General features: G+C 40.1%; 4 protein-coding genes across 4 annotated transcripts in view; 2 read left to right on the top strand and 2 right to left on the bottom strand.

Moving 5' to 3' along the window:
• Positions 1 to 18,596, bottom strand: part of LOC307267499 (patatin-like phospholipase domain-containing protein 7) — a 31,902-nt gene extending 13,306 nt beyond the window's left edge. The window contains exons 1-17 of the mRNA XM_080049832.1: positions 18,540 to 18,596; positions 18,203 to 18,277; positions 17,770 to 17,857; positions 14,667 to 14,746; positions 13,470 to 13,564; positions 12,746 to 12,886; positions 8,621 to 8,780; positions 7,927 to 8,007; positions 6,988 to 7,116; positions 6,672 to 6,752; positions 6,451 to 6,571; positions 3,063 to 3,140; positions 2,552 to 2,646; positions 1,769 to 1,918; positions 1,567 to 1,644; positions 252 to 457; positions 24 to 155 (exon numbers count right to left, since the gene is read on the bottom strand). Of these exons, the coding sequence (XP_079905958.1) occupies positions 24 to 155; positions 252 to 457; positions 1,567 to 1,644; positions 1,769 to 1,918; positions 2,552 to 2,646; positions 3,063 to 3,140; positions 6,451 to 6,571; positions 6,672 to 6,752; positions 6,988 to 7,116; positions 7,927 to 8,007; positions 8,621 to 8,780; positions 12,746 to 12,886; positions 13,470 to 13,564; positions 14,667 to 14,746; positions 17,770 to 17,857; positions 18,203 to 18,277; positions 18,540 to 18,584 (1,835 nt within the window). The 5' untranslated portion in view covers positions 18,585 to 18,596. The remainder of the gene's footprint in view (positions 1 to 23; positions 156 to 251; positions 458 to 1,566; positions 1,645 to 1,768; positions 1,919 to 2,551; positions 2,647 to 3,062; positions 3,141 to 6,450; positions 6,572 to 6,671; positions 6,753 to 6,987; positions 7,117 to 7,926; positions 8,008 to 8,620; positions 8,781 to 12,745; positions 12,887 to 13,469; positions 13,565 to 14,666; positions 14,747 to 17,769; positions 17,858 to 18,202; positions 18,278 to 18,539) is intronic.
• Positions 18,597 to 20,011: 1,415 nt separating this feature from the next.
• Positions 20,012 to 23,425, top strand: mrpl41 (mitochondrial ribosomal protein L41). Its single transcript, XM_080043351.1, has 2 exons — positions 20,012 to 20,055; positions 21,882 to 23,425. The coding sequence occupies exon 2, from the start codon at positions 21,938 to 21,940 to the stop codon at positions 22,343 to 22,345; it is 408 nt and encodes a 135-aa protein (XP_079899477.1). The 5' UTR covers positions 20,012 to 20,055; positions 21,882 to 21,937; the 3' UTR covers positions 22,346 to 23,425.
• Positions 23,426 to 23,447: 22 nt separating this feature from the next.
• Positions 23,448 to 24,838, bottom strand: LOC307262454 (diphthine methyltransferase-like). Its single transcript, XM_080043339.1, has 4 exons — positions 24,784 to 24,838; positions 24,623 to 24,688; positions 24,250 to 24,422; positions 23,448 to 23,855 (listed from the first exon to the last, which is right to left on the bottom strand). The coding sequence occupies exons 2-4, from the start codon at positions 24,679 to 24,681 to the stop codon at positions 23,458 to 23,460; spliced, it is 630 nt and encodes a 209-aa protein (XP_079899465.1). The 5' UTR covers positions 24,682 to 24,688; positions 24,784 to 24,838; the 3' UTR covers positions 23,448 to 23,457.
• Positions 24,824 to 25,115, top strand: LOC307262473 (large ribosomal subunit protein mL41A-like). The gene has a single exon (XM_080043363.1). The coding sequence runs from the start codon at positions 24,866 to 24,868 to the stop codon at positions 25,112 to 25,114; it is 249 nt and encodes an 82-aa protein (XP_079899489.1). The 5' UTR covers positions 24,824 to 24,865; the 3' UTR covers position 25,115.
• The last annotated feature ends 484 nt before the right edge of the window (positions 25,116 to 25,599 follow it).

The following is a 25,599-nucleotide window of genomic DNA, read 5'->3' as shown; positions in this document are numbered from 1 at the left end:
ATACTCTTTATCTGAGCAGATACCTGTAGACTGCACGGCCCGCCTCCACAGCCATCCAGTCCAGGGCAAAGTCAATCTGTCTGACAAACGGCGACACCCTCTTCACCACGGTGTGAGCCACGTTCAAAACCACCCTGGGCTCCTCACGCATCATCCTGCAAAGAGACACACACACATGATCTGTTTGCATGCGAAGTGATGTGATGTGATAACAAATGAACATGAGCCAATGTTTTGATGGATCCCCCTACTCATAGAAGTGGGCCTTGGATATGGAGAGGAAGGTGCAGTCTCTGAGGGCTTTGACAGTGAAGATAAGGGGCTCTCCGGTCAGCACAGCCAGGTGACCCACCATCTCCCCTGGGTGTGTGACAAACAGCAGGGTGTCCTCCTCCCTGTCGATCATACGCTGGTACACATGGAGGACGCCCGAGATGACGAAAGCCACGCTCACATCCTGGAAGTCATGTGGAGAAGGAAAACAATGGTCTGGATGAGTAATACACATCAGTTAGCCCGTGGAGCTCAGGAAAAAGGGGTGGTGTGATTATTACAGTCTCATTTCAATGGTTCAAAGATCTAACCAATCAACTGCTGCGGTTCAATCAGTGTCACCTTAGAAAGATACAAGAGGCCCCTTCTCAACCTACCCTCTCTATCTTTGACCAGCATTATTTTTTCACGACTAGTAACTTTATGGATTTTTTATCCCTCCGTGCTGGCGCTAGCTAAAGGCATTATGCTTTCGGTTGGTCCGTCCATACGTCTAAACGGGCCATGCTTGTGAGGGCAATATCTCAAGAACGCTTTATGGGATTTTTCTTTAAGGTTTGCACAAATCTGGACTCTGACTCAAAGATGAATTGAATAGATTTTGACAGTCAAAGGTTTGTGACCTGACAATATGTACAGTCAAAGTAACCTTGTACCATATTATAACTTCTGAGGAGCTTTACCTGCTTTAAAGCATTGCCTACCACAACATATAACTGCCCAGCGGTATTTATAGTTACAAGAACGTTCCTTTTTTTTTGTTAGCATTGGGAACAGGATGATATACACATGACTGCCAATGGAACACTACAGAACACCCCCTGCCATTAAATGCAGTGGGGAAAATAGATCCAATACTTTTACTAAAAAATCTGCTTTGCAAAGGTTTTATAAGGAAAGAATACCTCCAGTGCTGTATGTTAAAGCGTAAAGATAATCACAATGTGTTTTAGTTTGAAACAATTGACGAGTTGTAGCAGCAGTCAAATCAAACATACTATTATCAAAGTAAAAATGTCATCACTCTGTGAGTGCAAATCATTTGCAAAAAATTATTCAAATATAGCTGTTATAATTTATTGGTAGTGGGAATTGAATGTAGCTGTGTGACAATGGTGCCCCTTAGAGTTGGCTGGAGAGAGAGAGGGATGTTGTACAAGCTGCTGAAGATAATGGACAGCTGTAAACCAACCCCTACACAGCAAATCTGTCAGACAGACATTCTTTATTAGACCATAACCTCTCTGACCAACAAAGAGCACTTTCAAATCAGGGCTGGTCCAACACACTGACCTGGTCTCCTTGACGGGCCACAACAGTGCCAGCTTTGACTTGACGCAAGTTCACCCTTCCCTCCAACAGATTTGGATCCTGACAACATGGAATGACATTGTTCACACACAGAGAAATACATTTTTACCTGAAGCATTCAATTTGAAGAAAAACAATGAACAAATAAGATAAAAAAAAGTAGTAACATTTTTTTTACGCTTACCTGTATTTGGATGACCTGCAGCAGATCCTTTTTGGCAGCCTGGAAAATGGCATTGACTCTGTTATGGTGGACACTCTCTCCTCCGGCTTCACTATAGTGGTAGATAGCAGATGGAGAGTGCTGCATTGTCACACTCTTCTTCAGAATAGACTGAGGAGACAGAGAGAGGGGGGAGGTTTTAGTGGAGACTTAATGCCCTTTTTAGAACAACAATGAACCACAACATACACACTCAATTAGAGGAACCTGTATATGCCAATGCTGTGTACCAAAATGATCCTATAAATCTATTGTGCAATATTTTATTGTAACTTGCTGCTCAAACATTTATTATTTTGCTCAGGCTAAGTCTATGTGAAAAATGGAATATTACATTGTGTAACCATATTAAAACAACAATACCTTCTGAAAGTTGTATTCCTGGCATCCGAGATAAACTCTATCCTCCAATTACAGATACACGTATATTTATTCTGAGTAAACACCTTCATACACAATACACAAAATCCATCCATTGCACACCATTTTCTTTTTGTTTGTAATTTGCTCCAATTGGTCAGCACGTGTCATGGAGTGTTACCATAGAAACGATGGTAGTTGTCCTGAGTTAGCCAAAGGTATGGGTGGCTAACTTGAAACTGTCTAACTTGAAACTGTCTAACTTGAACCCGACTAATCTGAGCACTACTAACAGACCAGCCCAAAAATATCTTTGTGAAACCAGACCCAGGTGTTCAGAACCTGGATTCTAACCAGAAATACAAAACGTTATTTTTAAGAGACCTTCACAGGACTGGGAGGAGGAGGTGCCGCCGCCGGCTCCTCTGTGTCAAGTCTGGCCCGTTCATATGCTCTGTTGAGGTCCACTGACATTTCACCTGCATGACAAAAAACAGTACACAGGTCAACATATTGATCACTAGGGCTTAGCAACAGCAACAATACTCACTGACACTGTTTGAATTGTTATGGCAAGATGGTGAATAATGCAATAGTGCAATAGAAGCAATAGTTTGACTGGAGCAGCATTTAAAGACATTATTATTTTATTTTTTTTACTTCAGACTGGCTCACATGAAACCCACACTCTTTTAGACATTAGATTAAAATGACACCATAAAATCCTGTTGACATCTCATGCTGCTCAGTTTTCCAAATGTTTGTGTTCAAAGGTTAAGCCAACTTTACTGTATCACACATGGACTTCCATTAATAGACAAGCAACCAAAGGCTGTGAAAATAAAAAGCTAAGCAGGACTGTATAACATTATACTGCAGCAGTGCGAGTATATACCCGAGACAGCGTTGGGGGTGGATTGAGAGCGAGATTTCTTGTATTTGAATGAGGTCGTGTCAGGGAGGCCAGACCTGTCTGTTATAGTGAGGAACAAGAAAAAAAAACAGATCACTTCAAATCAAACATTATGACCGACACACACACACGCACGCACGCACGCACGCACGCACGCACGCACGCACGCACGCACGCACGCACGCACACGTTGAGTTGAGAGAATGAACCAGAACAAAGTGGACACTAGGATTGCTGAACTGGGTGGGGACATACAGTGTATGAAATAAGTATTTGATCCCTCACGCTCTATAATTTTAATGCTAGGTTTATTTTAAAAGTGGTAGACAGAATATCAAAAAGAAAATCCAGAAAATCACATAAAAAAATATAGGAATTATTTTGCATTTCATTGAGTGAAATAAGTATTTGATCCCCTATCAAAACATTGCTTAGTACTTGGTGGAGAAACCCTTGTTGGCAAGTACAGAGGTCAGAAATGTCTTGTAGTTGATGACCAGGTTTGCACACATCTCAGGAGGATATTTGGACCACTCCTCTTTGGAGAGTGCTTCTTCTTGAGCCACTCCTTTGTTCCCTTTGCTGTATTTTTAGGTTCATTGACGTGCTGGAAGACCCATCCACAACCCTTTTTTACTGACCTGGCTGAGAGAAAGAGGTTGTCACCCAGTATTTCATGGTACATGGCCCCATCCATATTTCCTTTGATGCAGCGAAGTCCACCTGTCCCCTTAGCAGAGAAACACCCCCAAAGCATAATGCTTCAACCTCCATGCTTGACTGTGGGGATGGTGTTCCTCCAAGCATGGCGAGTCACTATGATACCAAAGAACTTGATTTTGTTCTAATCTGAGCACATCACCTCCTCCCAAGCATTCTCTGAGTCGTTCAGGTGCTCATTGGCAAACTTTAGACGGTTCTGTACATGTCCCATCTTGAGCAGGGGGATCTTACGGGCACTACAGGATTTCAATACATTACGGCATAGTGTGTTACTAATGGTTTTCTTGGTGACTGTGGTCCCAGCTGCTTTGGGATCATAAACAGGCTCCTCCCGTGTAGATCTGGGCTGATCCCTCACCTTTCTCATGATCATTGATACCCCACAAGGTGAGATCTTGCATGGAGCCCCAGACCAAGAGAGATTGAGGGTCATTTTGTGTTTGTTTTTTTCATTTTCGAAAAATCGCACCAACAGTTGTCTTCTTCTCACCCAGCTTCTCGCCAATGGTCTTGTAGTCTATTCCGGCCTTGTGCAGGTCTACAATATTGTCCCTGATGTCCTTAGACAGCTCTTTGGTCTGTCCCATGATGGAGATGTTGGAGTTTGATTTATTGACAGGTGTCTTTTATACAGGTAACAAGTTGAGACAGGTGTGTGTTATACAGGAAACTAGTTGAGATTAGGAGTACTTATTTAAAGCACGAGGACTAATCTGTGGGAGCCAGAATTATTTATGGTTGGTAGGGGATCAAATACTTATTTCACTCAATGAAATGCAAAATTATTTAGGGGAGAGTGGGGTGAGTTGTGCCAGTGGGGAAGTTGTGCCATCTCTTGTTTCTAGAAAACCATAGAAGAAATTGGAAATGTGACCATATATTTAAGAAGAGCCATCCATTTGACTCATCCTGTAAAGAATGGAGAAACATGGAATAAGATATAAACACATTTAAGCTCAAAAAACAGTTTTTTGCCTTTCAAAGTAAAATTTCCATGATCAAGGTTTTTTGATTATTGTGTCTGAACAATTATAGACACATTTGAAAACATTTGACACATGTTTTAGTGCTTTAGTATGCTACACTTTGTGTCTATATAGTTAGCACGATGACAGCCCTAAACTGCTGCATCATGCTTATTATCCAAAATTCTGGGGTTGGGGTGATTTGTGCCAGAGGGCCTGGGGTGAGTTATAAGTAAGTAAGTAAGTAAGTAAAATGTATTTATAAAAGCACATTTATAACAGTTTGCACTGTCCAAAGTGCTGAACATAGGTAGGTAAAAAATGAAGGTATAATAACAATAACAAAATAAAAGGCATAAAGCCCAGACATCCACATAAACAAAGATAGTAGTGCAGAGGTAAGATAGGTAATGGGGAGGAAAAACCAGGGTGTACAGATGGGTTTTGAGACTTGATTTAAAGGCAGCAATGGAGGGGGAATCACATTTGTCAGGTGGCAGTTGGTTCTACAAGGGAGGAGCAGCTAGTGCAAAGTACATTTCTGAGAGTTGTGCCATTGGCATGGCTGTATACGCTGGTCACCAGAAGAAAGTGATTGTCTACAGTAGCTCAGAAGAGACTGACATCTCCATTCCACTTAACAACACCACTGATGAGAGTTCAGATGGCCAGAAAGATGATGATGGTGACTTTGTCATTGTGAGCTTGGCAGGTAAAACCATTAGATCTGCTAGGCCTTGTTTAAGAAAATTGTCCTTCAATCTTTATAAAATATTTATTACTTTAATAAAACCTTAAATAAGTGATAGTCTAATGGATTTGTCTTGCATTACAGTTTATGAGATATATATCAATGGTACAATTTACCCAATGGTATTCTCTCTTGTGGCACGACTTACACCACACCGGGGGTAAGTAGTGCCACAAGACAACTTTTTTTCCGAAAGCTATATTTCTTAAACAGTTTATTTCAGATCCAAAGTTATTGTTGCCGGGGATGCACAACACCCTGAAATATATGTACATATTTGAGTTGGAGACTTTACTGTCAAGGCCTCACTTTAAAGTCAGTTTGAGTAAAAAGTGGCACATCTCACCCCACTCTCCCCTATATCTTTTTTTTAATGTGATTTTCTGGAGTCTATCACTGTTAAAATAAACCTAGCTTTACAATTATAGACCGCTCATTTCTTTGGGCAAAATTACAAAATCGGTGAGGGATCAAATACTTATTTCTTCCACTGTAACTGTGCAACTAATGTTACTGTATTACTTATACTTATATACCAGTACACCATTCATGTATCTCACAAGATCACTTCAGATTCTATGGTCTGACTAGGGTTGAGTTGTAATTTCATGTCACGTAAATGGCTTAAAAATAACCATAGTGTACTCAGTTGATTATTTTCATCTTTTGTTTGTATTTCTATTTGTTTCCATACAAAACGAGAAACTGGTGCAAAATACTAGAGCAGTCTGGCTTCAGTCAGAACAATATAAAAATGTTTGTCGTTCATGTATCTAGATAATGATATACTTTTCTTTTTCTGTGTAATATCGTTATTTTCTGTAGGACAATTTCTGCTTCTTTTACATGTTCAAAATAAAATTTTGAATCAATGAATCAATCAATAAGCGTGCCCAACAAGCCGACACAAACAGTCATGGGAGTTTCTGACCTGCGTCTGGTTTATCTGAGCCCGGATCCTCAGTGTGGGATGGACGCCTGCGTGCGCCTCTGTGTGGATGAGGATCACCCAGAACAGTGGCCACAGACACCAAGGAGATGGCTTGGCTCTCCTGTAACACACATGCAATGAAATATGAGGGGATCCATTCTAAAACCGTTTGGCATAAAGCCACATCAGTCAAACCAAATTCCTGTTAATAAAGAGTGTACCGAGTTGAAGAGCTCAGTGGTCAGGCCCAGGTAGTTGTGTAAGGCCAGGAAGGTCACTCTCTGGAGACGCACCATGATGATCTACACAGGACAACACAGAGAGAGAGAGAATACATGTGGATACAGAATTAAAAAGGACAGTTTACACAATCCAACCATTCAATTATACCCATTTTGATTGAATATTTAGGAATTGGTCTGCCTTGGATAATCAAATGGCAGCGGACACTTATTAATAATGATATTTATAATAATAATACATTGGATTTATATATAATAGCACTTTTCCAAATGCTCAAAGATGCTTAAACTTTACCTGAATGACACGGACCAGAGTGTCGGGATATTTCTCAAAGACTGACTGGAAGGCTACGGCCGGAAGACGCAGGACGGTGGAGGGAGCCGAGGCTCTGGCAGACACCGTTTTGTAAGGTGCTGGGTAGCCCTGAAATACAGAGAACACAGCACATTGTGGAGTAACCATTGAGATACAGTGGAATTGTACCTCAAGATATATACAGTACAAGGTGAACAAAGAAAGGCCTGAATGATTGAAACACAAATATGACAAGATACAGAATGTGTATTGGTTTAATTGGTTTATTTGAAGCTATAGGACTTGCGGGATTCTTGTCGTTCTGAGTTTGTACCTTCATGGTTGAATGCACTTAATATAAGTCGCTTTGGATAAAAGTGTCAGCTAAATAAAATGTAATGTAATGTAATGTGTACATTTGTACAGAATAAAGGTCAATGTTGCAGAACGAATGTAAAAATTTGAGCACTTAGTAGCATTCATTCCATACCAGAAAACTCTCTGTAATTGTATGTTATGTGCAATGTATTTGTAAATAGCAAATATTTTGAATCTGTTTAATCTTAACGGTCTCTTATAATGCTCATTTTCAGTTTCAAAATTGTTTTCATGGAGTACTAGTAGTGTCCAAAAAGCCCTTTACATTTCCCAACAGTATCATTGCTGAATCTCCTCTTTTCAACCTCTGTCTGAAACGCTCTGTTTTATAGCCTGTCTCTTTGAGCGCCACCTTTCAAAAAGCCCAGCCTGCTCTGATTGGCCCTGAATCTAACTGCTGGTTTGAATGTAACTACTAGTTAGATAAAGGGGTATCTGAGGGTGTGGCTTATCACAGGTGAAGGTAGTGCTAAGTTAGGTTGGTAATGAGGGGGGCGTATGAAAAAGTGCGTTCTGTAATTATTAATTCCAGGTGTATTACATGTGAGGATGAGCACGTACGGTTATAATGTCCATGATGCTGAGCAGACTGTGAACACTGTCTCCTGCTAGAACGTCCTTCACCACAGCATCCGTACCGTCCTGCAGCAGAGGCAACACAGTCACAAACCACACGAGAGAGCCAACAACAAGCACAAGGCAGATGAGGCTGTCAAGCGCCATTTTCCTCATGGATCACATATACACAAAACAGCAAAGACAGAGTTCATACAGCTTTATAAAGGTGAAATACAAACACTTTGCCAGCACTTTCAAGATAAAAAAAATTACTTTTTCAAGGACCTTGTAGCTTTAAATATAATGTTAAAGCTATTGAAGAAACACATGGGTTTCCATTAAAAAACATTAATATACATTAGAGCATGAACTAAAATCCAGTTGGAAGAAGTATATAGTAGTATTCATTTCTGGAATCATTTGGAGACACTGGGTCACATGATATGGAAAAAATTAAAATGACCTATGACCCTTTAGTCAGTCTGGATCAATCTGGAGAAAATCCATCATGTTCCAGTAATATATTCATATATCAAGCACATTTCAAACCTTGAAAACACAAGATTTAAAACCACGTATTTTCCAAACTTTCCAGACTCTGTAGGAACCCTGCAAAGAGTGCTGGATGTAAAATGCACTCCTGTATTAGCCGATTTGTGTGAGGCAGTGTGCTTGGCGGTCAGCCCTGTGCTCTTACATGCTCGCGGATGCACAACTCCAGGCGGCCATCTTGAACCACGTAGATACTGTCGTCGATGTCTCCCGGCCTGAAGAGAGACTCTCCCTGGTGCAGCTGGATCAGCACCATGTGACGACACAGCTCCAGGAACACAGGCTTCTCAAAGTGGCCCAGCACCCTGCTCACAACAACACACTGTTAGCATACCAAATACCTTTAAAGCTATAGTGAGTAACTTCCATTGGGAATTCTGAATATATACAACAACACTGTCGGCGCAACTACATGAGGTAAGCCTTCGGTGATCGCACATGGATTTTATACGTTCTGCTGTACGTCCAGGCTTTTTCTCAGCAGTAGAATCAACAACTGAAACATTTCTTGGGCGCTTATTGGACTCCTGCGCAAGTGTCCGGGGGCGAAACCAGTTTGTAAATGCTGCCATACTGAGTGGAGCTGATAGGCTTAATCAACTTTGTGTCAACTTGTTAGGGCTATGGCTTGAATGTAACCGACATTCATTCATATGAAGTTATGGACTACAGACAGAGAGGGGATATATCATCTAAGAGGTTAATTTACATTGGAACAACCTCTTGTACGAACTACTCTTAAAAAGCATACGTATTTCAGTTTGTGGGGTGACCTTGTGGAATGGACTGAGCAATGAAACAAACAAAGCCATACTAGTATACAGTTCAAATGAAGAACCATATTTGACCTATTCATTTTCAATGAGGAAATTAATGAGGGAGAGAAGTAAGAAGGAAATTATAAATAAATAAATAACAATTATTAAATAATTAAATTATAAATAAATAAATAAATAACAATAATATATATATGGGTTGCATTGATATATATGGATATATATACTGATTGTATAGATATGTATGTAGATATGGATATATTGATTGTATATAAATATAGATATATGCATTGTATAAATATATCAAATATAAAAAATCATAGTATATTAAGTTGTATGTATGTATAGATCGTAAATGTCAAATATAGTATCGCCAATTGTATAGATAGATTGTATAGAGATTATATGGAATAGGGGAGAGTGGCCTAAGTTGTGCATTTTGGAAGTTGTGCCACCCCTTGTTTCTAGAAAACCGTGGAAGAAATTGGAAATGTGACCACATATTTAAGAAGAGCCATCCATTTGACTCATCCTGTAAAGAAGGGAGACACAAGGAATAAGATATAAGCACATTTGAGCTCAAAAAACTGTGTTTTGCCTTTCAAAGTAAAATTTCCATGATCAAGGTTTTTTGATTATTGTGTCTGAACAATTATAGACAAGTTTGAAAACATTTGACACGTGTTTTAGTGCTTTGGTATGCTACATTTTGAGTCTATACAGTTAGCACGATGTCAGCCCTAAATTGCTGCATCATGCTTATTATCCAAATTTCTGGGATTGGGGTGATTTGTGCCAAAGAGCCTGGGTGAGTTATAAGTAAGTAAGTAAGTAAAATGTATTTATAAAAGCACATTTATGACAGTTTGCACTGTCCAAAGTGCTGTACATAGTGCATTCAGTAGGTAAACAATGAAGGTAAAATAACAATAACCAAAATAAAAGAAGTAAAGCCCATACATCCACATAAACACAGATAGTAGTGCAGAGGTAAGAAAGTTAATGGGGAGGAAACACCAGGGTGTACATGTGGGTTTTGAGCCTTGCTTTAAAGGCAGAAATGTAGGGGGAATCACATTTGTCAGGTGGCAGTTGGTTCCACAAGCACAGAGCAACTAGTGCAAAGTACATTTCTGAGAGTTGTGCCAGTGGCATGGCTGTATACGCTGGTCACCAAAAGAAAGTGATTGTCTACAGTAGCTCAGAAGAGAGTGACATCTCAATTCCACTTAACGACACCACTGATGAGAGTTCAGATGGCCAGAAAGATGATGATGGTGACTTTGTCATTGTGAGCTTTGCAGGTAAAACCATTAGATCTGCTAGGCCTTGTTTAAGAAAATTGTCCTTCAATCTTTGTCAACTATTTACTTTATTTACTTTAAATACACCTTAACTAAGTGATTGTCTAATGGATTTGTCTTGCATTACAGTTTATGAGATATATATCAATGGCACAATTCACCCCATGGTATTCTCTCCAAACGCACAACTTACACCACACCGGGGGCAAGTTGTGCATCAAGACAACTTTTTTTCCGAAAGCTATATTTCTTCAACAGTTTATTCCAGATCCAAAGTTTGTATTGCCAGGGATGCACAACACCCTGAAATATATGTACATATTTGAGTTGGAGACTTTACTGTCAAGGCCTCACTTTAAAGTCACTTTGAGTGAAAAGTTGCACAACTTCCCCTACAAGAAGCGAATATAATAAATATATATATTTTTTTTACTATGGAAAAGGGGTAGGATTAAATAAGTGTATACTTCTTCCTGCTCCTTTTCAGGCATATCACATCAATACAGATCATTTTTTTTTTTTTTTTTTTTTAAGTCATTTAAACATACATTTTGTTTATTGTATTTTTTTATGCTTTTTATTTTATGTTGTATTGTTTTTGATATGTCTGAAATAAAATAAAAAATAAATAAATAAATGTAGCCACAGTGTATGTATGGGTTGCTTGTGTTTTTTTTTATATGTATCTATCTATTTTCTTCTGTAATGATATGATGTTGTAAATAAGGGCAGGACTATATAAGCACTATGCTTCTGCCTGCACCTTTCAAACACATCCTTTATTTTTTTCTTTGAAGGAATCTGATTGACTTATCTATGTTTGTGCTAAATCTTTGTGTTCTTATCTGTTTCCATCTCTTAGCAGCTGATTGTTCATTATAAATAAAAATCAATTTAAATGTACAATACGACGCAGTAACATTGCTACTCAGTAGAAAAACCAAGCTCGGAATAATAGAGCTGTTAAGCGGAAGTGGCGGAATTACGGGGCATGGAGCCTATCGGCTGAAAAAAAATGAATGGGTGTCTATGGAAAGTAATCTACTATTTTCTGGTCCCAGTCATTAAATGCCTTGGATTACATATATGTTTTGTATGGGTCTAAATGATCATTTTTCATGTGAAGAGTTTGACGGTATGTTGTATGATTATTCGTCTAACGGCTTTTGAAAAAATGTTACGAGAAGAACTACGGTTGCGTTCCGAATCGCATACTTTCTACTATATAGTATGTAGAAAAAAGATTTAGGATGTCCCGATTCTTGTGGCCAGATTTAGGATGGTTAGAATACCCGGATGGTCTACTTCATGCGTCCAAGATTGTTAGTGTTGAAAAGTGCATCCTATTTGGGCGATTCTGACCCACAATCCAGTGCGCACGTGAAGTGACGTAACATCGACGAAGCCTATAGGTCCATGTTATGAAAACAAACGGGGATGCGACGGATATAAAAGCAAGAGGCAAGATCAAGGCGCAATGTTATGATGAAATAAGAGAGAAAAGTACGTCCCAATAGTATGCCTACTGCATCCTAACTAGATTCTTTTTATCGTCAGATGTAGTATGTAGAATAGAAAAAAGAAAGAGTATGCGATTCGGAACGCAACCTACAAGTCTTGTCACCTCTGTGACGTCACCTCAACACATTCCCTCCACTTCTCGACTGACAGTGCTAATGCTAATGGCTGGCGTGGACAACGCCAACAATCTCCCCACTCGAGAAATTGAAACTCTCCACATGTCCACTTGTGTAGTGGTTTTCGCCACGCTGAAGACTTTTGTCTTGTCCTTGAAAGAAGGCAGTAAAGTGCATTATTGACACAGCCATGTTTCGGAGCTAAGCCGGTGCAAGTGGTGGTGACATATATCATAAGCGTCAAGAGCAGCGAAGAGCTGTAGTCCACAAAAGCACTCTGCACAAAACCTGACCGTATCCAGCTTCTACTCGCTAAATTGTTCCATTCTTTGCACGAAAAAATACCATCTAAATCCATACAAAACATATGTGTAATCGAAGGCATTTCATGACTGGGACCAGAAAATAATACATTTCTTTCCATTGACTACCGTTGTAATTTTTCGAGCCGATAGGCCCCATACCCCGGAAGTAAGGGACTTCCGCTTAACAGCTCTATAGTCCGTAAATGTAACACTGTGAAAATGAATCATAGTGTGGTATATTTCCTGACCTGACGTTTTTCAGCATGTACAGAACCTCGGAGGGCAGATGGGAGTTCTGCACGTCAAACTCAGTCAGGTCAGCCTCCAGCAGAGAGGGAGGGGGCTCCTTGGGCTGCAGGGTGGGGGGCTCCTTCCTGATACGCAGGATTCTAAAACACACACACACACACACAGTATATGTACACATTTATAACCACAAGTATAAAATCACATTTTCATCCCTCAAGTTATTACTTTTAAACTTTGATTGGTTGAACAGGTTTTGACCTCAGACCCATAATTCTGAGCAAATAATTTTTTCCACTCATCTACAGTATATTGGAACTTTGTCTCTTTTCTTATCTCTTTAAAAACACATCTCTCAAAAGGTGCCTCCTACAAATAAAAACAGTATTTTATGTATCTTCCTTTCCAGTTAATGTGTATCTTAATTAGTGTAACTGAATGCTCAGGTTAACTCTGGAGCATTGAAATTGTACTTAGTATTTAGACTTTTTCAAATTTCGTCGTATACATTAGATCCAATATCGATTTGTAGCTGGCCCTGATAATGTCTTTTTTCTCCTGTTTCTCGCCTTATCTTTTATCGCAACTCCAAGGTCCAAAGAAGTGGACCTATACTTAAAGATTATTTTGTCATATCAACTGTTTCTTAGGTGAAGAGTGAACTTTTAAACTTTCAAAGCGTATCTTCTGTCTACACTAAAAAAAAAGAAAAAACAGGGCACTCACTTGCGAGCTATAGACAGGACTTTGGTCCTCTTCCTCACCCTCTGTCGGGAAGCTGAGTTTGAACTTGGGGTGGGGGCCGAGGACAACGTCTGAACCTGCAACAGAAGACCCAACATGTGTGTTTTTACAGGTTTGCGTTCATGTTATCATCAAGTCAGACAAAGAGCTATCATGACAACAACTGGCTAGCTTTGCATGGAATATTAATAGAAATTCAGTGAGTCCCAAGAAGATGAACACTGCAGTTTGGCTAACTAAAACGAACAGAATCTACTAGGCAGATTGGAAAAAAAAGGCAAGTATAGTTTCTTGCCATCAGCTTGCACAGATATACCTACAGCAACATAAAGATTAGACATTAGATAACTGTGTATTTAAAGTTAGTTATCAGTGTAATGGTAACGCCCTCACCATAGAGGGACAGAGCAGCCAAACACTGCACAGTAGGCATTTTGTTTGTGAGGAAGAACTTTGTCAGACTGGTTGAATTTCAATACTGTCTGTGACAAATTGTAGCTGTGTCACTTGGATATGATTTACACTATGAAATTTACTGTTAAAAGGAGTAGCCTCGTGGGATATTTGCATATCATCTTAAGTCGTGGGTATCAACAGTGAAAACAGGCTCTACTCTGTGTCATTGTCGTGCTCTGAAACCAGCATTTACAACCTGAGCAACACTAAATTTAGCCCCAGGTTGTTTGTTACAATACAATATATTTGAAACACAGGCCTAAGGAGGCGTTTTGAAATTTGACATTTCATTGGGGTCTGCGGAATCTAAGAAGAAACAGCTAAAATAATATTTCAGCTGTAGTTTTATATTTTCTGCATCAATGACTGAATGCTTATGGCTAATAATCTGTTAATCTTGCATCGTAGTACAGCCCTCTGCAGCAAACCACAAAAGAGTTGAAACCACCTCCTTGGTCGCAAATCTATTTCCAAAAAATCCCAAGCGGTCGCGTTTCAAGTAGAAATTACACATCTCCTGACAAGATCTGCTTGGCACCATAAACAACATGTATTTGAAAATACCAAATGCTGGAAAATGAAAGTGTGCATTTTGGTTCATACACATTAAGACAGTGTGAATCTCACTTCCAGCTACTATATAACCTAGATTGGGAAACAGAAATTACCAGAAGATAAAACGTTTTTAAAAAACTGGGTGAGATGTTTGAAAAAGACTCTGACCTTTCTCATGATCTTGCGGCCGTAGAACATGACCTTGTCTCTCTTCCTGAAGCGATAGGTAGGAACGCCGGCCGCCTCCTCTGAAACAAACCACACAGCCTCTGTCAGACAAGTCAAGTCAAAGTCAAAGTTTTCTATTGTCACTTCTGATACATGCAAGCAGGCCTGCCCACACAAATGGCTGGGCCCCTGAAAACCTCCAGTCAATGGGCCCCCCTTACCCACTACTCCTATCAACAATGAGTGTGAGTGCGCTCATCCCTCAATAAACACATACATGTATTTGTAGATAGACTAACTATCTTATCAACCAGGGAATTGCAGAGAGAGTTGGGGGAGCAAGGGCTCATTATTATTTTAAAATAGTAGCACATTTCTGACTTAGCCCGGCATACCTACCAATTTATTTTGATTCCCTTACACTCACACAATTGTTTAACAGATCAACAGATCTCTACAAAATAATCACTTCACACAGAGACATTGTTCTTCTTTAGTATTCACTAAGCAAAACAGTTTTTTCACAATTTGTACGTTTTCTATGCTACCAGTTTCTGGTTTACATTAATTGACTGCACCAAATATTGAAATATTGCACTTTTTTGTATTTCTGCACATGATATTAAATAATTTGAAATATTTGGTGCTATTGTTGAAATAAATAACACTTAAAAAACAACATCAACAACAAGTTCTTCACACACAAATGAAAAAAGGCGGTTCTCTACATGAATAACCAAACCAACCTACCTTCAAAACTATAAAGTTGGCCTATGTTTGGTTGCAACATTTAGGCTTGATTCATTCTGCTCTCATCACTGCAAAAGCACTGAAATCATTACAAAAAAAGTTCTTAATCTTTGAACTCAAATTTGTTCCTTCAATTATTTCCAACTTCTTTGTGCCTTTCTTTGCATTAAGAACTTTTTTAGGTCTATTTTTATTTTAAATTTTTAGAAACAATACAGAAAGCAGGACCTTGGTGGTATAATTAAAACAGGATGATGCTTTTCGTCAGAAAATTACAGAGTAACTAGCCTGTCCTCTTTATAAGAATGTAGAAGAACTACAAAAGGTACCCAACCTGTTTTTTCATGGGGTCCAAATACTTTTCACAACGACACCCAGACACAAGTGGCAGGTAGGCCTACATGTGTTTTCCGTGAGCAGGAACAACTCAGGAAATATAATCCAGACAAAACTGTTTAATATCAAAACCCAATCTTGTCACCATTTGGCACACAAAGGGTTTATAGGATGGATTATGTTTGAAACAGTTACACTCCGCTGTGCTCAATCTGAAACATTTTGAACATTTCTGCTTTTCTACTGCTTTTTAAATGGCCATAAGCGGAGCCGCGGCTCTGTGTAAAGACCCAACTTCGAATAGATATTATTGACATAAATATCTAAAAATAAAATTTAGCTTAGTTAGGTTCTTGGCTTCCAAAGACCATGGGCCCCCCAAGTGGATGGGCCCTAGAAAGCCTTCCCACTTTCTACCCCTTATGGGCGGCCCTGCAAGCAAGACATACATCAGAATCGAAATGGCGTGTATCACTGGCCCACGGTGCAATAGGAACGATGAAAAAAAAAAATATATAGAGTAGAATAAGATAAACATAACCCAAACAATATTAACATTAGATCAATTCTAAATACTAAGTACTAAGTAATGCAAACAAATTGTTTGTACAATATAAAACAGTATGTATAAAATAGAATAGAAAGTAAAAAGTAGATAAGTAATATTGAAATGTGCAATGTGCAGTCTAACAAATGTATCAGACTGTGCTCCCTCCTAAGACCAGCACTGAAACACTGTATTAGGTGCCAATACTCCCATCGAATAACTTAGGGTGTATTCACACAGGGAAAGTCCGCTAGTTCACTTGCTTTGGTCCAGACCAAATAGAGTTTAGATATTTTTTATTTGGTGTGGTCCACTTTCATATTGCCCCTTTTGTAAGTGAACCAGCATTAAGAAGTAAAACCACACGTGATCAGAGTTCATTCATTCATTGGACAGACATTCTGGGGTGTAGAGAAGCAGGAAGCACGAAGTGAAAACTGCGAAATATATAACTGATACGATATGGGGTTAAAAATAATAAATAAATAAATAAATAGGCCTACATCTAGCCTATGAATAAAATAAAATAAAATAAACATAACATAACATTATTGTTGTTTCATATGGTTATAATATGTAGGCCTGTGTCAATGTGTGGCTTGTAGCCTACGATGTGAAACATAATATTTACTGTATTTTTGCTGCTGGACGCGCGGCTCGCAAGGAATAGGCTCAAACTGACACACAGCTGATTTAGCCGTGTGTCAGCAAAATAAAAACACACACTTCTTGCGCAGCGTGAACCTGTTGTCAGTGTGCGGGAGACGCTCCCCTCTCCTTCATCTGATCGCTGAACACATCAGCATGTTTACGTGTCCTGTCTATCAAATTTAATGTATTCGCTCGGGGCTCCCGGTCAAACCACAACTAATCTTCCTAACAGTGGCGACATCAACACTTTCCCATAATGTGAAGCTGACGGCGATTTATTAAAAAAGAAAAGGCACAGTGCTTGCATCTAATGCTTGCTTGTATGATCAGGTAAACTCTTTAAGTTGTCTCATAAACACACTGACGTGATGAAAGCAGGTCAATAGCGTAACAATCATCACTTAAAGGAGGAGTCAGCAATTCTGCAGCAGGCTTGTTGTCAAAATCCTTTTTTGTCAAAATCAGTGAATATCTCGTCACAATCCGCTACCTGTCCATAGTGTGTTCTCTGAGAAGAATCCAGTGTTAAAACACATCCTAAGCTCTGTAAACTTGAATGTTAACAAAGGGGTTCCCCTTAGCTAGCAACACGCCTGTTCATGTTGCTAGTTCAGTGCAGACACAGTACAAACACGAAACAGATCGTGAGGAGATATTCACTGATTTTGACAACAAGTTATTCAAGCAGTCTCCAAAACTGCTGACTCCATCTTTAACTCATAACTCAACATCTAGGGATGCCTTGTGCACACTTATGTTTCTTAGTTACAAATGTACTCTGAAACAGAACATGCAGTGCAGTGCGTGCAGGTCACTCACTCCACTGTTTGTATCTTCTGTAAAGAAAGAACACAGCAACTCCAACCAGGGAAACCACTATCGACGCTGCAATCAGCACAGACGTCCACTGGAAGAAACACAGACAAAACAATTACAGTTAGAGTTCTATTCACTTCTTAAGCACACCCCCCATTTCCCAATCAGGGCAGACTGGGCTTTTTGGAAGGCGGGGCTCAAAGAGACAGTGGCTCTAAAACATAGTGTTTTCAGACAGAGGCTGAATAGAGGAGATTTAGCAATGGCAATGTAAGAAATATAAAGTATTTCTTTAAACAGTTTCTAGTAGAAACATCAAAGTATGATTTTGGACCTGAAAATGAGCATAATATGTAACCTTTAAAATGACACAAATGTTGATCTATTCTCTCTATCCACATTTCACAGACAGACATTGACTTGTCACTGTGGTTACCATGTTGACCTCCGTTCTCTCCTCCACAAACTGCTGCATCCTGGCCTTGATCTCACTGCCCAGAGGGACCAGGCTCTGAAACACACACACATATGACTTAACAACAACTTCCATCCTCTCATTTTCTTTAGCATTTCATGAAGGCAAAATCTAATTCTAAACCAACATAGGCCTAACAATCTGCCGGAAAACAACATTATACATTAATGCGTTCGTCATGTTTTTTTTTGTTTTGTTTTTTTACACATGAGTTACAAGAACTGATACATTGTAATAATCTCATGGAACTTTATTTTCAGACTATGAGGCTAAATAATGGTGTGGAGGAATGACATACCGGGTATATGCTGCACTCCTCTTCATCTTTGTCCTTGTCCTCCATGCCTGTCAAAGAATAGGCCTGAAATGTAAAAAAAAAAAAAAAAAAAACATTAAAAGAGTATTATTTGATTAATGTCAACTAATGGTAAAAAAAAAGGGGGGGGGGTGGCGTTAACATAGTACTTGTATTTGGAGGAAGCTTTTGTGATCATATAAAAATAACCCAGGACTGGAACCCTTGACCCTAAAAACAACATGGTGCCTTGCTTCATTCAAACTGATCTACTGAACAGGGTGCAAAAGGTACCAGAAATCTGAGTTAAAAGTTCACCTAGAAAAAAAAGGGGTCACAAGCTTGTAAGCGGACACTGGTGCACTTACAGACAGCTCGACCGAGTGAAAAGAGCCATGCTGGTCCGTTCACACACAGTGTGTTTACCAAATAGGCATACAACACTAATACGGGATATCTCCTTTCCATGTTGACTTTAGGCTCTGTCTTTAGTGTACCAAACTCCATTCAAATAAGTAGAAGTTGTTTTTATCAATGCTCTGTGGATTACGTAGCCGTATTTTGAATTTTAAATAAAATGTAAAGGGGGATTTGAGTCATTTAGTCGTGTCGCATTATGCGACGTGATTGATTTAGCCAGAATGAGTTTCTAGCCATATATTTAAAGTTCGGCGACGACAGGAAGTTTTCATATTGATTGACAACATTTAAATTTAGCCTGTGGATAAAGCCAAATAAACAGCACTTGTATCATTTATTATTGAGCATACGTATGGCATATAGTTGACTCTTGGACATAACGTATAGAGCAAGCTTTTTTTGTCGTTTGTTTATCCAAAACTAGCTAGATAATTCAACTTTGTTAACTAGTCTCTGTTCGTGGACTTGCTTCACGCGCTGCAGTCGGCTACACAACAGGACGAGCCAACCGCAAGAGAAGGAACACTGAACCAACAAGTCTGAACTGACATTTAAACACATACAAATAGACCTCAAGCGAACTCTTCGCGACTCAAAAGTGTTCCCACGTACCTTTCTCGTGTCAAAGTTTTTGTGTACAACTACTACATGTCTTGGAATAGTCTGAAGGCTGCTCGGTAAAAGCACATCTGGAGGTCCTGTCATTCCTATCAAAATAAAACCCTTATTGAAGAAAATGTACAGAAACATTATTGGATTCAAGCATTGACTGTGTTTAAAGTGCGGTTAAGGTGCAATTAAATAGCTATTCACCTTTCCAGTGGTACTAAAGTATGGCTGTAATCGGTTATCAGAGATGTTTTGTACCGTTTTGCTTTGCACTTGCTAAGGTGAATTTTCTCAGCATTTATTTTGAAGAGAGATGTGTCGGTGCTCTGAGTAACTCTGGCTCACTTGACGCACTCCAATCACTGACAGTTCAGTGCTAGTATCTCGCATTCTAATTGGTAGACGGTGTTGCCATTCGGCCAATCACTGAGCATTTCATTGGAAAGTGGGGCACATTGCTAGCATTCATAGGACCAACATTTTGCTCAAGGTGAGAGGAGTCGAATTTAGTAATAATTTATGAACTTATGGGCAATTTTAAAATATAACATTTGGAAGGTATTCAATTTTAATGTAAATCCATAATTGTTTTGCCACAGACGATGCTACATAGGCATAGTATGCTACGTTTTAGTTTGCTAGCTAGTTAACCTTAGGAAACAGATCACTTCCAAGTCATTTCGAACCTGAGTGAGAACTACAACGCTTTCCTCATCTTAACATTTAATTACATTCTAGTAGAACAATGTGTTCATAACAAGTAACGCTAACACCTTTAATTCGCTTAGGAAGTGGTAACAAACAAACTGAGCTAATGTTAGCATGTCAGAGGAATATTGTTTGAAGATGGTGATTGGTTAATTGGACTTTCTTGATTCTCTGTCTCACACTATAAACTCCTATTTAAAAAGTGTAAAGCATCAGTCAATGTTTAAAGTCAGTAGGATAGCCGACTTGTTTGCGTACTTTCCCGTACTAACTAACTTAAGATTGTACGTTTTATCTATCTACCCAGGGGGCAAAGTGATTTTATGGACATGGAGCGTTGTAAAAGGTTGTTCACCAAAAATGACATCTAGGACCTTCCATGATCACAACCTGGGTGGACAACCTTGTCAACAAGCTGCTGGAAAGCTACAGTGGGCCGACATAGCAAATCAGAACCACTGTTTAAGTGAATGGGGGTGAATGGGGATGGGCTAATGGGGAATGTTTTAAACTTATAGATATCATTATGAGACTTTGCCAGTTGATTACTGACATTAAAACAAAAACTTTTTGTATTACAGTATTTTCCAAAATGTTTAAATAAATATGAAAAATCATCAATATCTTACTAATGATGCGAAAATTTGCATATCTGCAAAGCCCCAAAATCTAGATGTTGGAAGAAAACCAAGTCAATTTGTTTTTAAATTTTGAAAACAAAACAAGTGTCCAACTGCCTGAAGCCTTTCCTAATCACAGTTCAAATTTGATCAATAACCCATAGAAAATAAATTTTTTACACAGTTACATTTCATGTGCTATGGACCAAAAGTGTCCTTTTGGAGTCTCCAGCTGCTATTTTAGGAAACGGCTAGACATTCCCTTGGAAAAAACAGTGTAAAAAATTAATTTTCTATGGGTTATTGATCAAATTTGAACTGTGATTAGGAAAGGCTTCAGGCAGTTGGACACTTGTTTTGTTTTCAAAATTTAAAAATAAATTGACTTTGTTTTTGTCCAACATCTAGATTTTGGGGCTTTGCAGATATGCAAATGTACGCGTCATTAGTAAGATATTGATGATTTTTCATATCTATTCAAACCTTTTGGAAAATACTGTAATACAAAAAGTTGTTGTTTTAATGTCAGTAATCAACTTGCAAAGTGTCATAATGATATATATACGTTAAAAAAATTCCCTATCAGCCCACCCCCCATTCGCTTAAACAGTGGTTCTGATTTGCTCTATGTCGGCCCGCTGTAGCTTTCCAGCAGCTTGTTGACAAGGTTGTCCACCCAGGTTGGGATCCTGGAAGGTCCTGGATATCATTTCTGGTGAACAACCTTTTACAACGCTCCATGTCTGTTTTTCAAAAAAAAGGGGTTTTGCCCCCTAGGTAATCATTCATTGTTCCAATGGGGTTTCCTTCTTTTTCTAAATCGGCTTTTTGCGGGCCTTCACTTTGTCTATGCTTCTCTTGTTTGTTTATGCTGTATTGTTTTTTATTTATTGTTTTGAATGACTCAATGTCCTCGTAAATGAGGGTCACTCAATAAAGGTTGTTGAATGAAATACAGTTGTTTAACACTATGGTGGAATGTGTGCAGGTCGTTTCTGTCCTGGGAGGAGGACACAGTGTGGCAGCAGCAGCAGCAGCATCATCATGGGTGTGTTATCCACGCTGATGAGGGGTCTGGTTCGAGGAGCGGACAGGATGGCAGAGTTCACCAGCAAGCGTGGAGCCAGGACTCACAATAAAGGCCGGGGCTCCAGACCCACGGGCCTGAGGCTCTCCAGCAGCAAGTTCATCACCGTACGCTCCATGGTTCCGGAGTTTGTGGTGCCCGACCTGAACGGATTCAAACTCAAACCCTACGTGTCCTACCGCTGCCCCAGGGGAACGGAGCCCCCCGTCACGGCGCAGAGCGTGTTTGCAGAGGTGGTGGCTCCTCAGATCACGAAAGACTATGAAGAGGGCACCTTCAGCAAAGAACAGCTGGAGAAATATGGATTTGAACCCACGCAGGACGGCAAACTCTTCAAGCTGTATCCCAAGAACTATGTGCGATAGAGGTGCAAAATCGCCGTGTTGCGCATTTACATAGAAAGGCACGGGCTGTGGATTAACTGGAGACTGAAAGCCCGGGGCTGGCCAGCAGATGTGTCAGGAAAAATCATCACAAATGGGACTCTGTATCATGTTTAGAAAATATTTGAGTGGTTGAGTTTGTTTCTTGGTTGTTGGATAAATTAAAAGTCAAGGGGCCATGTTGCAGTATTGTAATGTGTACGCATCATCAGTGTAGGTTTGAGCTACTAATCATTTACATGTAAACACTATACATCCACCAAACCAAGAGTATAAATGTTTGCCACAGAACAAAGCTCTTGTGGGTTAGCAATTGTGTAAAGGTACACTGTGCTGAGGCTACTACTCAGAGTTCATTCTCTCTTATGGAAGAGTTTCAAGTTCATTTTGCTGGAAACTCCTTGGTTTAAAAGAGTTTCAATTGTGTCCAAGTTGAGATATGCACAGTGAAGCCACAACTTGTCAATGCAACTTTATTGGTCAGAAAGTGTACTGTATGTTACCAGCAATGCAAAGTGGCCACAACCTTGCCAATGTGTCTTCCCTAGAAAATGGCAAATGTAGAGCAATTCCCTTTTAGGATCAATAAAGTAACATTCACACACTGTGTGGGGTCCTTCAGTAACTCATGCTTCTCTTTCTGCGAGGTGATGGGATGAACAATGTTCCTTCACAAAGTGCTTCAAATGCTTTGGGAAGGGAAAGGTGTGTGGGTGAAAGCTTGTGTTAAACTAAGTACATCACATCCAGTACAATAATGGATTGGATTTAAGTAGCGCTTTTCTAGGCACTAGGTTCCATTCATTCACACAGTCATACCGGTGGTGGTAAACTACGATAGTATCCACAGCTGCCCTGGGGCAGACTGGTGGAAGCGTGGCGGCAGCGTACAAGGAGTATAAGCTGCATTTTTTAAGTAGAAGTTTATAAAATCAGTGTCATTATGAAAATATAGGCTTTTCCTAACTGCTTATATTCTGTGGTAATGAAAACATGTGGTGAATGGAATATGTATCATGATGGGCTGTACATTCTACTTTACTTCATGCCGTGTAGCATGTTGATTAATGTAGTGTCAGTGCGCTCCAGCCTGGTCAACATGGCAGTGGTTCCTGTGGAGCCCAGTCCCAGCGCCACACATGGAGCATATGGTCATAGAATGAGCAGCTGGCCAGCAGACAGGTCAGTGCAGGCTCTCCCTCGTTACACTGTGGTGCTGGTGTAGGCGTGGCAGAGGGAGGAGCTGCAATGCATTCTGGGATGTATCGGCCAGCATCGTCCTCCAGTGAAGTGTCAAAGCTGGCGGTGGGAGATTCGTATTGAATCCTCAGGTGTCCCCCGCTCTGTGCCAACGGGGTTTCCTCCTTTGGTTCAGGGGTTGGGGAGCAGGGAGCAGGCTGATCCAGGGTCAGCCGAGACCAGTCGGCTCCGTACGCCAGAGAGTTATGCAGGATGTAGGAGGCTACCACGGGACACGCTGCCCCACTGCCCTCTGGACAAGGACACAAGGAACACAAGCATGCTTTCACACTGACGACACAGAAACATAAAAATTGCAAATTTTTGAGGTCATTCACACCTTTTTGTATACAATAAGGCTTCGTAAGAGTCCCAAAATGTAAAAACAAAAATGTAATAACATGTACATATTAAAGCAAGAAAAAAAAAGCATACGAATCATCAATATATGAGAATTAGGGGTGAAACAATACACTTATTCTAAAGTGCTTTTGTCTGTTTATGTAATTTAATCAGGGCATCCTTGTAGGAGAGAGCTTGCACTCAACAACCTTCCCTGTTTAATTAAAGGTTAATAAATAAATAATATAAATCCACAATATAAATCCAACAAGTATTCCCCGGCCCATCTCCCCCTTCACACTGACCTGTCGCCTGCTGGCAGTGGAGGATGTGGAAGTCATTGTGCATGCAGGCAGCCAGCAGCAGGTGCTGATTGGTGGGGTGCCACTTCAGCCTCCACACCCCTCCACCTGTGGGAGTCTCACTGAGAGGCTGACGCATGTTCCTGCCATCCCACAGCAAGACCTGCTCGTCATAGCTGCACAAACACACACATTTGAGAGATTTACTTTGGATTATAATCAGTGGTGGACTTGACTTAAGTAGTCCTCTACAGAAGCCCTGAACATGAGACAATCACATGACTGAAAGAGTGGGCCAGCCCCTCAGCTGAGGACAGTACGACCAACATTCTCACACAATGCCAAGTCAGCATAGAGACTGCATTGGGATGTTTACCTGCCTGTAGCCAGTATGTGTTCCCGATGCGGGCTGCTGTGAATACTGCACACACCCATTGAGTGCCTTCGGGAAAACAAACCACAAACAGCCATTTTATTTGTGCTTTGTGAAAATGGAGCGTCTAAATGAAAGCTGATGACACTGACATCATTGCTCACCTTTTGCTGGTGAAAGTGGGGCAGGACGGCCCGACTCTGAGATCCCAACCTTTAAGTTTGCAAGTTCATCACCGTACGCTCCATGGTTCCAGAGTTCGTGGTGCCCGACCTGAACGGATTCAAACTCAAACCCTACGTGTCCTACCGCTGCCCCAGGGGAACGGAGCCCCCCGTCACGGCACAGAGCGTGTTTGCAGAGGTGGTGGCTCCTCAGATCACGAAAGACTATGAAGAGGGCACCTTCAGCAAAGAACAGCTGGAGAAATATGGATTTGAACCCACGCAGGACGGCAAACTCTTCAAGCTGTATCCCAAGAACTATGTGCGATAGAGGTGCAAAATCGCCGTGTTGCGCATTTACATAGAAAGGCACGGGCTGTGGATTAACTGGAGACTGAAAGCCCGGGGCTGGCCAGCAGATGTGTCAGGAAAAATCATCACAAATGGGACTCTGTATCATGTTTAGAAAATATTTGAGTGGTTGAGTTTGTTTCTTGGTTGTTGGATAAATTAAAAGTCAAGGGGCCATGTTGCAGTATTGTAATGTGTACGCATCATCAGTGTAGGTTTGAGCTACTAATCATTTACATGTAAACACTATACATCCACCAAACCAAGAGTATAAATGTTTGCCACAGAACAAAGCTCTTGTGGGTTAGCAATTGTGTAAAGGTACACTGTGCTGAGGCTACTACTCAGAGTTCATTCTCTCTTATGGAAGAGTTTCAAGTTCATTTTGCTGGAAACTCCTTGGTTTAAAAGAGTTTCAATTGTGTCCAAGTTGAGATATGCACAGTGAAGCCACAACTTGTCAAT

The sequence above is a fragment of the Ammodytes marinus genome, assembly GCF_949987685.1.
Source record: "Ammodytes marinus genome assembly, chromosome: 2".
Lineage (NCBI taxonomy): Eukaryota > Metazoa > Chordata > Actinopteri > Uranoscopiformes > Ammodytidae > Ammodytes > Ammodytes marinus.
This window is presented reverse-complemented; position numbering and strand designations above follow the sequence as displayed.

Coding starts and splice junctions, on each gene's coding strand:
- LOC307262473 (XM_080043363.1), top strand. CDS start 24,866: ATGGTTCCAGAGTTCGTGGTGCCCGACCTGAACGGATTCAAACTCAAA.
- mrpl41 (XM_080043351.1), top strand. CDS start 21,938: ATGGGTGTGTTATCCACGCTGATGAGGGGTCTGGTTCGAGGAGCGGAC.
- LOC307262454 (XM_080043339.1), bottom strand. CDS start 24,681: ATGGGTGTGTGCAGTATTCACAGCAGCCCGCATCGGGAACACATACTG. Junction 24,423..24,622: donor CACATACTGGCTACAGGCAG/GTAAACATCCCA, acceptor GTGTTTGTGCAG/CTATGACGAGCAGGTCTTGC. Junction 23,856..24,249: donor CCACTGCCAGCAGGCGACAG/GTCAGTGTGAAG, acceptor GTCCTTGTCCAG/AGGGCAGTGGGGCAGCGTGT.